This window comes from Citrus clementina, unplaced genomic scaffold (genome assembly GCF_000493195.1).
Source record: "Citrus clementina cultivar Clemenules unplaced genomic scaffold, Citrus_clementina_v1.0 scaffold_5, whole genome shotgun sequence".
Taxonomy (NCBI): domain Eukaryota; kingdom Viridiplantae; phylum Streptophyta; class Magnoliopsida; order Sapindales; family Rutaceae; genus Citrus; species Citrus x clementina.
In genome coordinates, this window is record NW_006262201.1 from 16,344,371 (window position 1) to 16,359,009 (window position 14,639).

At 31.8% G+C, this 14,639-nt stretch overlaps 1 protein-coding gene across 1 annotated transcript in view; it reads right to left on the reverse strand.

The window, feature by feature from the left end:
- Positions 1–2,518, reverse strand: part of LOC18041663 — a 3,043-nt gene extending 525 nt beyond the window's left edge. Inside the window, exons 1-3 of the mRNA XM_024185109.1 lie at positions 2,092–2,518; positions 1,887–2,008; positions 8–70 (exon numbers count right to left, since the gene is read on the reverse strand). Of these exons, the coding sequence (XP_024040877.1) occupies positions 8–70; positions 1,887–2,008; positions 2,092–2,350 (444 nt within the window). The 5' untranslated portion in view covers positions 2,351–2,518. The remainder of the gene's footprint in view (positions 1–7; positions 71–1,886; positions 2,009–2,091) is intronic.
- Between the last annotated feature and the right edge of the window lie 12,121 nt (positions 2,519–14,639).

A 14,639-nucleotide genomic window follows, 5' to 3' on the forward strand; every position in this document is an offset into this window, starting at 1 on the left:
TCTACCCTTCTGAGCTCTTTTCTTCCTGTTTAGCCTCCTGCACTGAGCTTTTCGCTTCTTTGCCTCCTGACTGCATAGGTTAATATACAGAAAAAGATTTTGTGATTACAAATGTTGCACCAGAGCACATCCTAATCTAAAAATATTGCACCCAACACAAAGGCCCAAAAGCCTCTTATTAATTTATAAGGATGCCAAAATTCTAATAGAATATAACAAATAACAAATAGGTAAAACATAAGCTCAGGCCAATTGTTGAATTTATCTTTGTACTCAATTCAAATGTAATCAGTGTAGGTGATGCAGCGTGGTTCTATAAACGAACGTTTTGCAATAAAACTGATTCAGCAGAAGGATAAAAATGTAGGGTGATGGAAAGATAGTGATATTTTTAATATCCCGTTGATCCTTGAGAGTACTGGAATAAATAAATAAACTAAATTCATATTGACTCGAAGAATATCCACGAATCTAGGTCTCGTTAATTCCACAAAAGATCAACAAAAAACAAGAATATAACTCAAACCTAGAGTTTATTCCAAGAAATAATCAATAACAAATAACCAAGGCCAGCCTATAAAAGCTACAAAAGACACTGATTTATACCAACTACGACTTATCCTAATATGACTAGAAACCTATTTTAATAAAGATCATACCTAAACTAGGAATACAACTCAAATAAACAATATATAAACAATAAACTCTAAATAGCAACCCCTAAATATTATAAATTTCAATCTAAATAGGATTTTTGCAATTTCTTGCTCTTCATCAATAGGTCTTTCCCTTAGCAAACTCTAAGGAATAGAAAAAGGAAATGCATGTCGCTCATCACAAAATGGAAGAGGAAACCAATTTTGTTTACAACATGGTGCACAAACAATGAAGATGTTACTGAAGTGTAAAAAGCAAATAAGATAGTATTGATTTCAGAAAGGAAGGAAAAATAGTGAAAACATTCAAGAGAGCAACTGTATTGGATTTTGAACAAAAATGAAAATTCCTAAGGATGAGACAACCAATCTATTTAGTTTCTTGACCATGAGCCTACTCCAGACAGGTGACTTCCACACAAATGAGATTCGCACTGAAGAAAAACACTAATGGAGTATTTAGCTTTCACAAGAGATGTTGGAGTAAACTCAAGTTTCACAAAATTAATGTCAAAATAGTTTTGTACTAACACATTACGATGAATCTCCTGTAAAACAGAAAACAATAAATAATACAACATTTACAATACTTCAATTAATGGGCGATGACGAAGCTTGAGTTGAAACAAAGGGTTTCCATGTCGTCTCTTGTGCGAAACCTTGCCTATGTCTATCTGAGCTCAATTGTTAATAAAGTTTTACTATTCAAGTGTAATTTGTCCATTAGATACTAAAATATAGTTTTCTTATTTACAAAAAATAAATTAATGTACCAAAGAAATAAAATAACGTGCAATAAAGGTAGAAAGGTCATCTAAGATTTAAAGACAGCACTGCTGCAGCCATCTCACAGCAAAATTTTCCCCCGTGACAAGTACGACAACACCAGATTTTGAAGAAATTTCAAAGACTCTCTCCCCTTGACATAGATAAATGCCTGATACATGGAAAATCTTAAAGAGAGACACCCAAAAAAAAAAAAAATTATTTCTTGCTTTTGTGTTTGATATCAGCATTTTTTAGTGAAAATAAACCATTGTGATCAAATTCGAAAGCCAAATTGAAACCTTACGGCCAGCTCATAGAGAAAGTGGCTCTACTGACTCTACCAATTAGCAACAATGTCTTTACGCTTTATCCGAAAGTGGAACATCAATTTGACAAATAGGACGTGCAAAAATCCATTAACAAGTCCAAAAAAAAAAAATGATAAGTTGTCAAATAACGCACCAAAATAAAAGCGCGCCGCTGCCTCATTCGCTTTTTCTCGTTTCTTCTTTTGACGCTCCCTTGATTGGGATTATTAGGACTAATCGGCTGCCCTGGCGTGTACTGAACCCAAGCATAAGGCCCTGCAAATCAATTTTTTTTTTGAAAAATTGCAAAAATCGTAAATTGAATCAAATGTAAATTGAAAGCTTAAGGGAATAAGTACCTGGAGGACGCAAGCTGGCTCTTTTACGGCGAGGCTTTTCAACCGGTCTCCGCTTTGGAAATCGTGTGTCGGTTAGGCTGTGGAAATGGTTCGAAATCGGGATCCATGGAGATTGGCGGGTCGAAAGAAGTTGAAAATAGGGTTTTAACAACGAAGAGGAGGAGAAAAACGGCGTCGTTGAGGAAGTGGAAGTCGGACTTCGTGATATTAAAGTTCTTGATAGGGGTCGAATAATGCTTCTCAGGACTCCAAATCCCATTTCCTAACAGTCTTTGAAGGCTTGATGATGATTGCTGCCGTATCAGTTTTCAGTATTGTATTACACGGTTACACTACAGAGTTATTTTCAGTTAAACCCTGAAAGCCGTATGGGAGATGAAGCACCACGAAACATTGAAACAAATCATCGCTTCTCGCTCTCCAAGTGGGGCCCGCCCTCCCCCCCCCCCCCCCCCGCGCGGCGCGTCTGCCTACGTGTCCCAATCTCGGGGCATCAGTGAGTCACTTCACTGTCATTATAATAGTAATAATGTTTGGTCAAGTTCTTGCTTTTGGTATGTGTTACGGCCTAGTGTTGGTTGAAAGGTTCATGGGCTCGAGCCTTATTTCTACATTAGTTGCACTCAGGGAATGGGCCCAGATCACAATTCCCTTCTTCACCAAATTCTCGAGGTAGTTAGTCTTACTATATGATACATTTTAGATATTTCCTTGAGTTCTATTGCTCTAAATTCTACTGCAATTGACTATGCTTGTTTTTGTTGCTACTAGCTCAGGTGAGGACGGGGGAGGCTAAAAGGAATAGTGGGGTTTCCAAGTTTTTTACTAAGAGAAATTTTAAAATACATAAGAGATTTCATATCAATCGTACAACAATTAAAATATTATGTCAGTGGTAGCTATATTTAACTAAACTACACCTCCTCAAAAAAAAAAAAAAACTAAACTACACATGTCATTTATGTATTAATTAGTTGTATTACATATGTCATAGGTGCATTAATATATGCTTATTTTATCAATTACAAAAATTAACACTTTGGATTTTGAGATTTATTTGTTTTAATAAATTCAGGGGTATTTTTGTAATTATAATTTTATTTTTTAAAATTTTATAGGATAAAATAGTCTATGAATTTATTTAAGGGTAAAATGATCATTTTATTTGAATTATTTAATGAATTCTAAATTTTGTTGGTGTCAAAGTAGTTAATCGATACAAGTTTAGAAATAAAGTGATGCAAATCACTTGTTAAAATTTTGTGATGGTTAAATATACATATGACAAAAAATAAATAGTGCAGAGAATTTATTTCAAAAAAATATGCAAATCCGAATATTTAGTTTTCCAAATGCAAATGAATATGGATCCACATGAATCCTCAATTTCTACATCTAGGTCCACATTTTTTATTACGTGGATCAAGATTTTTTGAATTTGAATCTTTCAAATATTTGTGGATGCGGGATGGACCTAGATTTATTTGCTATCTCTAGTAGGGAAGGTTTTAGGTTGAGTAGCTTTATGGGGCGCTGAAATTATTATTGGCTGATTAAGATCAATCCTAAAGCCAAATTTGTCCAGATTTTGGTTCTCAAGATATAAATAAATGGCATATACTAAAGCTTGACCAAGGTTTCGTTCAAATTTAAACTACAGTGATGTGGAGGCTTAAAGAGTTAGAGTTCCAAACCAAATCCAAGCTTATTTATAACGGAATTTCTAAATTGTCTACGTCAATTTAAGATGAGACAAAAATGACTTCTAAGTTAGGCTAAGGCTAATCGCAATGGACAATAGCATGTACTTTTATCAGTAAGGATATTAGATAGCTAGGAGAAGTCTATGTTACAGATTCTGTAACATACATCCCCCACTCCACACACTCCACGTGTCCCTATATGTGGAAACAAAGTCAGCAGATGGCACCATTGGGGAGCTGGCTAACCTGGTCTGTAAGGTACAGCATCTGTACCGTAGCCAGCTCCTAGATAGCTAATAAATGAAACCAAAAAGCATATAACATATGAAATAGGTAAAGCTTACATTACATATAATGTAACAAACAACCAATGAATATATGCCATTAATTTTTATATTTTTTAAATTTAATAGATAAAAATAATTTTAATATAAAACAAAGTACAGGTGAAATAGATATTTATAGAAAATTTTATTTTTAATCATATGTTTACTTATTTTTTCAAATAAGTCCTCATTGATTTTTTATAATTAAATCATTTTTTCATCCATCTTTTCTATATTTATTTTTAAAACTTTATAAATTTTTTACAACATTTTATAAAGATTTAAATTATTATTATACTCATAAAGATCCACAAATTTTGAATATATTTTTGCACTTACATTTATAATTTCTTGTCTCTCTTGAGACATAAACTAATTTTTTCTTCTACCATACACACACACATTCAATCTATTTTCCTTCTTAAATACATACGATCAATGCCATCACACAGATTTTGTAATCTAAATTTAGTATCATGAATTATAAGAGATATTATATGTAATAAATATCTTATAAATCCAATGAATTATTAAAAAGATTGTACAATGAATAAATTATCAAAACCTCTAATAAAAATATTTCAATTCTTTGATCTTATCAATGATTCAAACATGTGGAGAAATAATCAATTAAATTGAATGTCACTATATTTATTTAATAAATTAGAAAATCTAAACTTATCTATAAATGATATAGAAATGGTAGACAAAATATTAGAAATTAATAATTTCAATGAAGGAATATAAAATAAATTAAAAAGTTAAGAGATCAAGTGATCAACTAAGTAAAGAATTTAATAAAGTTAAACAATTCATAAAAGACTTTAACATTAAAAATCATGATATATTAAACCAAGAGATTATTAATATAATGAATAAAAACTCAATAGATATAAAATTAAACAAGTTAAAGATTCAATTAAATAAAATAGAAAAAATTGTTGAGGAGTTTGATACTAACTTTGCTATAAATATAAACGAAGAACTTTAAAAAAATTGAAATATTGCAGCTTGGGTGTAAACAACATGGAGTATAAACAACCTAGGGTATAATGTAAAACATTAAAATTTATTGACCTTTTTAATAATTATTATCTTTTCTAAGAATTTAAAAATTTATAGTTGTAACATACAGCTAATGTAACATAAGCTTTGACTATGAAATAATACCATTCAAACAAAAAGGTTTGTCCAAAGATACACTAGTATCTAAGCATATTGATGCGTTTAGAGATTTGCCAGAAAGCCTCGGTTGTAGGAACTTACACTACCTACACACTAGGGTAGGCATGTACCCATTAAATAACAAAAAGTATTAACAATAAACTAAAAGGTAATTCTACTAAGTACTTTAATATCTAGACAAAGCTTCAGTGTACATTTGTTTATAAGAGGAAAAAAATTTTCTTAATCAATATTTTATTATCTTCCCCACATCTGAGCATCCCCAGGCTTAAAAGGAAATAGGAAAAACCAAAGTTATTTTATATTGACCTACTTTTACTATAATTGAATCTGACTATAGGGTGTGGATGCAAACTACCAAGAAGAAGGCGTTTTTTTTTTTTGAAATGAAAGTAAACATTTCATTACTGATTAAACGACACTGTTAAATACATTCTGTACTTCTACTGGTAATAAATCTAACCAGACAGCAGTTGTATCTTTCCTTATAGTATGTTTAGCTAATTAATGGGCATGAGCATTACAAAATCTTAGTACAAAATTAAAATGGATCCTTTGGAACTCTCATTTCTAGGTTTGAATTTCCGAAATTATCCAGAAAATCTCAGACCTACTGCCCTTTAAACTAACACTAACCAGATTTAGACAAGCACATTCAAAAGCTTGCAATTCGTCTCATCACACAAGAACCTTCGGAAAATGGCAAGACTAGAGCAGAAAAACTAGCTTTCCACTATTGAATATGACATGAATCAATACATGATCTTCTAAAATATATGTTTCAAGATTCCTAGTATTTCTTAGTACCTATGCATCTACACAAAAGAAACAAAATGTCATCAAGAACATACCTTAGTCAACATCATACACATAAGAAGAATCTTTATTCACCTTAGGCATCATTTGCACCAGGACCAGCTTTCTGCCGAGGCAAAATATAGAGACAATTGGATAAAACCAATAATGATTTTGAAAAGATGCTAAGTTTTCCCCATTTCATTTTTCTTGAAAGGTATTAAGAAAAAAACACTTAAAACCAAAAATGAATATTTTTTAGGAAAAAATTATTTCTTTTTTTAGGTAAGAATAAAGTCATAACAATATCAACTATCAAGTCAAGATGACTACAAGACGCATAAGAAAACTATGATGTAAATCAACAAATAATTGTTTGAGAAGTCGTTTGACCCAAACCTTAAGCAAATTGAAGGAATTATTGGCGGAGCTTGCAAGTAGGGGATTTGAACTTGAGACCTTAGCTCTAATATTGACGTTAGATAAACTGTTTTTTATCATTTTTTTAATTTTTTCATGATTAATTGCAAGAATTAAAAGCTTAAATTAGAAATCTTATAACATAAATCAATTTAATAACTTTTAGATTACATACAACAGTTAAAGATATTGTGATTTAATTAGCTGACTAGATTATGATTCTAAATTATAGAGCTTTTAATTGAAAGTGACCATTACAAATTTGAATACAATTAATTATGGATGATACTACCCTCACCCGAATGTCTATAAATTGGTGGCTTCTCCTCATTTCAAAAGCAAAATCACACAAAAACACAAAACATTTTTTTCCTCCTTTGACTTTTTTTGTGTCAACGAGTTCAAGCACTTCAGAAGTTTACTAAAAACAATTCAATAGTGTGCTGAACTTGTTCCATATCCTATTATATCCTGAGAAATAGTTGTCATTCAGACTTAAAGCACCCGTTAATAGGTGGCAAATCCATTTTAAGAAAATTGTATAGTACAAGCCTCTTTTTTTTATAATTTTATATTATTTACAATTTCTATTTAGTTACAATATGAGTTGTAATTTAGTTTTACTATTTAACGGTATTTCAATTTTATTATAATCAAAATATTATAAGTTGTACACGATCAATTCTGGAGTGTTTGGTTAACTCTAAAGACAATTTAGTCTACTTCGGATCAACTCGAGAAGCAATGGCCACTACAAAGTATTGTGCTTTTACTTCTTAATTTTAAGAAATTGGGATCCGGAAAGTTCAGGGAATGGGAGACTAATTCCCCAGTTGGATTGTTATGGAATCATTATTTTTTGTTGGATTGCTATGGAATTATTGCCGGAATTTTACTCGCATGTCTCTGAGGATTTCTGTTAACTAGCAAGAACTATCTTGATGCATCAAATACTGCGTCCGCTTGTTCTTTTTCACTATGTACATTGAAAAGAAGTCGAACAAGGACAAGAAATGTTGGCTAGTCAAGACCAAATTGAAAGCTTCCTTCGCCTATAAACTCCTGAGAATATTTGAGCTGACTTGTAAAAGAGATAAGCTTTCCTTGTTAAAGAACTCTAAGATTAGTGGATGAACAAGAAACGTCAATAATGGATCTGCTAATGATATATCTATCTTCTCGAAACTTTCATCCAACGGGTTAGTAAGTCCCCTTAGATACTCCTTGACTTCCACTCCCTTTTGTACTTCCCTTTGTTCCCTATTCTTTAGATCAATTATCTCTTCAGTGGTCTATTTTTACCCTATAGTCAAAACATCATGTTTCTCAGATACATCTCCAGTTAAGTCAACTGAAACAAATGAGTAGAGACGTTAAGTGGAATAAAATCCAACTCCTTTAACGCAGTGAAAAGAAAGAAAGCAAAAATTTTATAAAATTAATGAAAGAGAGAGTTTAATAGTTAATGTTAAGCAAATAAAAGATAAACCAAGCTCGATTTGTCACTAAGAATTAGAGTAACCAAAAAAAAAAAAGAATCATGAACAAAGGTAATCCAAAATAACAAGAAAGAAATAACGTGGGAAGAAAGCTAGAGGCAGAAAGACACAAAGAAACAACAAAGAAGATTTACGTGGTTCGGTGCCAACGTACCTATATGCATGGTTGAAGAACCCAAACAAGGTGTGAAGCTATATTGATTATATTGATTACAATGAATACTCATATGGCAGAGAACAAATTACTTGCACGAAGAATTCTCTCACTCTCTACCTAGGCCTCTTAAAAAATCGATAAAAGATACCAAACAGTCAGCCTTTCCTTTGCGTTTTATACACTCCTGGTCATAACTAATTAACCACCTGCTGGCCAACACATGCTGAGTCATCAAGTCACCTCATCAGTGATTATAATAGAATGTAACTAACTCGGCTTCACAATTAATTATATAGCATTAAATCAACAAATAATCTTGGCCACTCTTTTTTTTTTTTTGTATATGTGGCACATGTTACTAGAACTTAAAAATCTCAAAATAGACTAGGAGGAAAATTAAGTAGTGTTAAACACATCCAATACTTCGGCAAATCTTTCACTCAAGTGCTAATTGAATTAATGAAAACCTAAGGTCTTTGTCTCGCACACTCTCTCACCTAGAATCACAAGCGAACCTTAAACCCAAGCCTCGTTGTAATTACTCACACTCGACATTACCCTAACCGTCATAAAATTCATTTAACTAACAAAAACTCCAAGCCCTTGTCCTCTAGATTCGACAAAACAAATCCAAAATTATTGTTCCAAAATACGTTAATCTCCATTGAAGTAACATCTTCACATTCAACTACTGTCAACCTCACAAGTACTTTCTCACTCATTCCCTTGACTCCCTAATAGAGCCATGCATCCAGCTACATTTTTTGCTATTATGATTAACTAAAACAAGTTTAAAAAAGTTAGAAAAACAAAATTGAATCATGATAGGACAATCGATCAAAGGGCACAAAACAGAAAACCTGTTGTTTTTCTAAGGTTGGATTTCGAGATAAAGGTATGACACACATGTTGAAGAAATTGTTGTCTAGATAGATTAGAGTGATCTTAAAATGTTTTCTATTTTCATAGTATATTATGTATGGAATGTTCTATATTTCTCATGAAGACTTAATGTCTCCCACTGAAACTAGTGCCATATCCTTGACCACCATTGGCACAGCTTCGAAGAATTTTTTTTTTCTTTTTTACTGTCAATAACTATAGATGCTATTCATATGAGAACAGGCTGATCGAGCATTCCAAAGATGACATTGCAATAGCAGCACCCTTGCTAGATAACGCCAAAGAGATTAGAGAAAATGCTAAAAGTAACTTGTGTTGAATTCGTAGAGAGATAGAACTATATGCAGAGAAGAAGATTGAATTTGCAAACAGGAGAAAGCCAAAGATAACGAATGAGCTAAGAACTATCCATAATTGGCTTGACGCCATCATCATTCTTCCCTAAATTCTTAGTAATAATGCAAAAAAAAAAACCAAAAATGGATGTCCTGGAACAGCTTAACTTTGCTTTAAGTGACAATTGATGGGTTGTTACTAAACAAGGATAATGGAGAGTGAAGTTATATTTTAATTGTGAATTAATTATACTTTGTCTTTCTTACTTTTATTATCTCAGTAATTATGTTTTATTTTTGTTTGAATTCTGCTTTGTCTTTTTTTTTTTTTTACTTTTCTTGTTATACATAATTGTGTTTGAACTTTCGTATGTTTTTTCAATAACATCATGATTTTGGGCAAAAAAAAATGGAGTTTGATCTTTTATTTATGTTATAATTTAAGATATTTAATATTTTAAAAAATTCGTTTGATTTCATTAATGTTAAAATACTTTTATTTCATCAAATTTCTCATCAAAAATTTCTCTTACAGATGATCCAGTTGTTAGTCCATTGTTTGCAAATAAATGTTAAAAGTCTATCATGTTAACGTACGATGCAAAAATGGCATCCAACTCTCTGCCATCAAATACTCTATATTATCTTCTTTAGTCAACTTCCTAGTTAGCATTATATAATATATATTATAATGTACTCATGATTAATGTCCACTACTGAAATGTACTCATGGTTTATGTTTACTATTGCAATGTACTCCTGCATAAGTATTAGTGGCTAGTTAGAACGGCAACAACAAACGTTGTGGTGATAGTGTAACGTGCAATAATAGTATTCATTATAATACCTTTGTCTTTGGGAAATTAAAAAAAAAGACAAGGTAAAGACAAAACATAACAATTAAAATAGCAAATATAATCTATACTTTTAAGAACTAGAAGCCTTACCTTTCCCTGAAAAACAAGAATGGAGGTTGATAAGAAGACCTATCTGAGTTAACTAAACTCGAAGATCGAATGTTATCGCATTTGCTTAAGTTATCTGCCTCATCCAATCCATCTTTATCATCTCTAGAGCTCACCCCCTCCTTATCATTCAAAAAATCTATCATAGCCACATTTGAGTTCACGTGACAGTAAGGTAGATTAACTTTTACCATAAATGGATGAGTCATGTTCTCTTGAGTAATTTTATACTCTGAAAAGCTCTCTGACTCCCTCAACATTGACGATGGGCACTGTAGGAAGGCTAAACCGCAAAAGTAGTTATAATATATCCATCAGAGAATTGAGAGTCCCAATTTTGAAAATTCACCAATCAAGCCACCTTAGATTGGTATTACTCCAAATTCAGCTTGACCACGCTTTGAATGGGCTTACCCCAAAAATTGTGTTTTAAGTAAGTCGTAAGCTCATTTGTAGTAAATGTCTGGGGGATTAACGATCTCTCTAGTTAGCCAAGAGAGCAAAAACATAGAAGAAAAAAAAAAAGATAGAGGGAGAAGCTGGAGTGGAATAATCAAGAAGTTCAAGCCTAAACTCGCGAGGAATTCAATTGCTCGTGTTAATGCCTCCTCCACCCAATCTTTATATTTGTTAGACTGCTTCAAAATCATTTCCTGAATTTCCCATGGATGTTTTTGAGGATTTTTATTAACTGACAAGAACTATTTTGTTGCATCAAATACTGCATCCACTTGTTCTTCTTCATTATGTACATTGAAAAGAAGTAGCAAAAGAACAGGAAATATTTGCTAGTTAAGACAAAATTGAAAGCTTTCATTGCTTGTAAACTTATCATAATATTTGAGCTGACTTGCAAAAGAGACAAGCTTGTCTTATTAAAGAACTTTGAGATTAGTAGATGAATAGGATATGTCAATAACAGATTTGCAGATAATATATCAATATCTTCCAGGAACTTACATCCAACGAGTTATTATGTCCCCAGATAGATCAATTACCTCTTCAGTGATTTGTTTTTACCCCATAGTCAAAACATCACGTTTCTCTAATACATCTCTAATTCAGTTAATTAAGTGGAATCAAACCCAACTCTGTTAACCGCAAAGAAGAGATAGAAAACATAAATTTTGTAAAATTTATGAAAGAGAGAGTCTAATAGGTAATTATATAACGTTAAATTAGAAAATAATCATGGCCACTCATTTTTTTTTTTTTTTGTATATGGCACTTGTTACTAAATCTTGAAAAGCTCAAAATAAACCAGGAGAGAAAATAAGTAGTGTTACACACATGCAACACTTTGACAAATTTTTCACTTGAGTGTTGAATGAATTAATGAAATTATAAGCTTTCTATCTTAGGCATTTTTTGTCCATTACCCGAAATCATAAGTGAACCATAAACCTTAGCCTCGTTGTAATTACTCACACTCTACATTACAAAATCACTCTAACCCTCATAAAATTCATTTAACCAACAAAAGTTCCAAAACCCTTCCTTGAGACTTGGCACACACAAATTCAAAATTACCTTATTGAAATATGATGTAATTCTCAATGTCTCCCAATGAAACTAGTACCATATCCTTCACCACCATTAGCACAACTTTTTGAACTTGTGTGGAATTTGTAGGGAGTTGGAACTGTATCCAGAAAAGAAGATTAAAGTTGCAAATACAAGAGAGACAAAGATAGCAAAAGAAAAATTAAAAGCAAATGCCTTGGAACAACTTAACTTTGCTTTAAGTGACTATTGATGGGCTGCTGCTGAACAAGGATAATGAAGAGTGAAGTAACATTTAGTTACGTTTTAATGTATTTTAATTGTGCTTTTTCTTTTTTTACCTTACTGTTATACTTAGCTGTGTTTCAAATTTGTTGAGTTTTAATAACATCATGATTCGTTACTCTTAAAAAAAATGGAGTTATATCCATTACTTATGTCATAATTTAAGATATCTAATATTTAGAAAATTCTTTAGATTGCATTAATGTTAAAATACTATTATTTCATCAAATTTCTCATCTAAGATCTCTATTGCAGATGATTTGATTGTCAATCCATTGTTTGCCAATAAATATTAGAAGTCTATCACGATAATGTCTGGTGCGAAAATAACATCCAACTCTCCTATTTCAAATGCTTTACAATGTCTTCTTTAGCCAACTTCTTAGTTAGCATTTTATAATTTATATTACAATGTACTCATGGTTTACATCCACTGTTGAAATATGCTCATGGTTTATGTTCACTGTTGCAATGTACTCCTGTCGCAGGAGGAATAATGGCTAGTCAGAACAGCAACAATAAATTCAGTGGCAATGGTATGATGCGCAATAATAATATCCATTATAATACCCTTGTCTTTGGAAAATAAAAAAGAGAGAAGGCAAAGACAAAAACATAACAAATGAAACAACGAATATAATGTGTAAGTTTAAGAACCAAAAGCTTTACCCTTCCCTGAAAAGAAGAAGAGAGGTGGATGAAAAGATCCATCTAAGTTAACTAAACTCGAAGATCGAATGTTATCACTCTTACTTTAGCCATTCGCCTCACCCAATCCATCTTCATCATCTCTGGAGCCCACACCCTCCATATCACTAAAAAAATCTATCATAGCAACATTTGAGTTCACGTGATTGTAATGCAGATTAACTTTTACCATGGATGGAAGATTCATGTTCTCCGAAGCCATTTCATACCTCTAAAAAAGCTCCTGACTCCTTCAACATCAATCACAAACATTGCCAGAAGGCTAACCACCCCCCCCCCCCCCCCCCCCCCAAAAAAAGAGTTATAATATATCCATTAGAGAATTAAGAAACCCAACGATGAACATCCATTAATCAAGCCATCGTAGATTGGTACTGCTCTGAATTTAGCTTGACCACATCCAGTACCCTAAAAATTATTTTTTAAGTAAGCCTATCGTTTGGAAACATCTGGGGGATTAATGATTGATTGACACTAAAAAGTGTACATTTAATAAGAATAAAATTATTAATTTTTCACTTATTGTGTCGATTAATGCGCTCTTTATTTCTAAATTATCTTAATACTCCCTAAATATATTTCTATGTTAAATTAATTCGTAATATGTTAATATCTTGTAAATATTTTTTAGGAATAAAGATGGAATTAGAATTGAAAGCGAGAATAAAGGACTGATGGAGTAATTTGGAATGCATCATTAAGGAGATGTAATAAATAATAATAAATTAAAAAATTAAAAAATTAAAAAATGATAGGCAATCATGTTGGTGATGGTCAGGGGGCCATCACGCTTCCTGACCATTACAATATATGTATATAATATAAAAATAAAATATTAATATTAATAAAAGAAAAAAAGATACTTCCCTTGCCTATAAAAGGCAAGGGGATGCAAGCAGGGGAGGGAGAGTTGAGGTGACATGAGAGAGTGATAGCCAAGAGTATAGCTGAAGAATTTTTCTTTTTTTTTCTTTTCTTTTATTGTTTCCATCTGTATCAATTTTTTTTGTAACATATTTCAAAAGTTTATCAAATAAAAAGAGTGTTGTGTTTTTTTTCAATATGAGTGGCTAATTTATTAAGTTTTTTTTTATTATTTTCATGTCATGTTAATTTATAGATTCTCTTAGATCTATATGGTATTTTGACATAATGTCGACATATTAATATAGTTGTGGCACATTAGGTATTTTATTCCAAATTTATCCACACACATATATTAAATGATATAAAAATTAACTGGTAAAAGTGAGGCAAAATATAAAAATGAGAGAGTATTAAAATTATAGTTTGAATAACTGGGAGTGGATCCTATAACCTTAGCATATTTTTAAATCACTTTCTAGTGATTTCTTTTCCCTCAATTAATTTTCTTTATTTAACAAATTGACAACTAGATTTTAAATTTCCTGTGATTCGATCCCGAACTCACCGGGTTATATTATAACTAGACACTCTTATATTGAGGAGTAATACACTTTTGAGTCACATCAATGATCTCGATCTCTAGATAGTCAAGAGAGTAAACAAAACATAAGGTAAAAAAAAAAAAGGCAGAGAGGAACCGAGTGGAATACTCACGAAATTAGAGCCTAAACTCATGAGGAATTCGGTTGTGCATGTGATGCCTCCATCAGCCAATCTTTATTTCTGTTGGATTGCTATCAAATTATTTTCGAAATTTCCCTTGGATGTCTCTGAGGATTTTTATTAACCGACAAGAACTATCTCGATGCATCAAATACTGCGTGCACTTATTTTTCT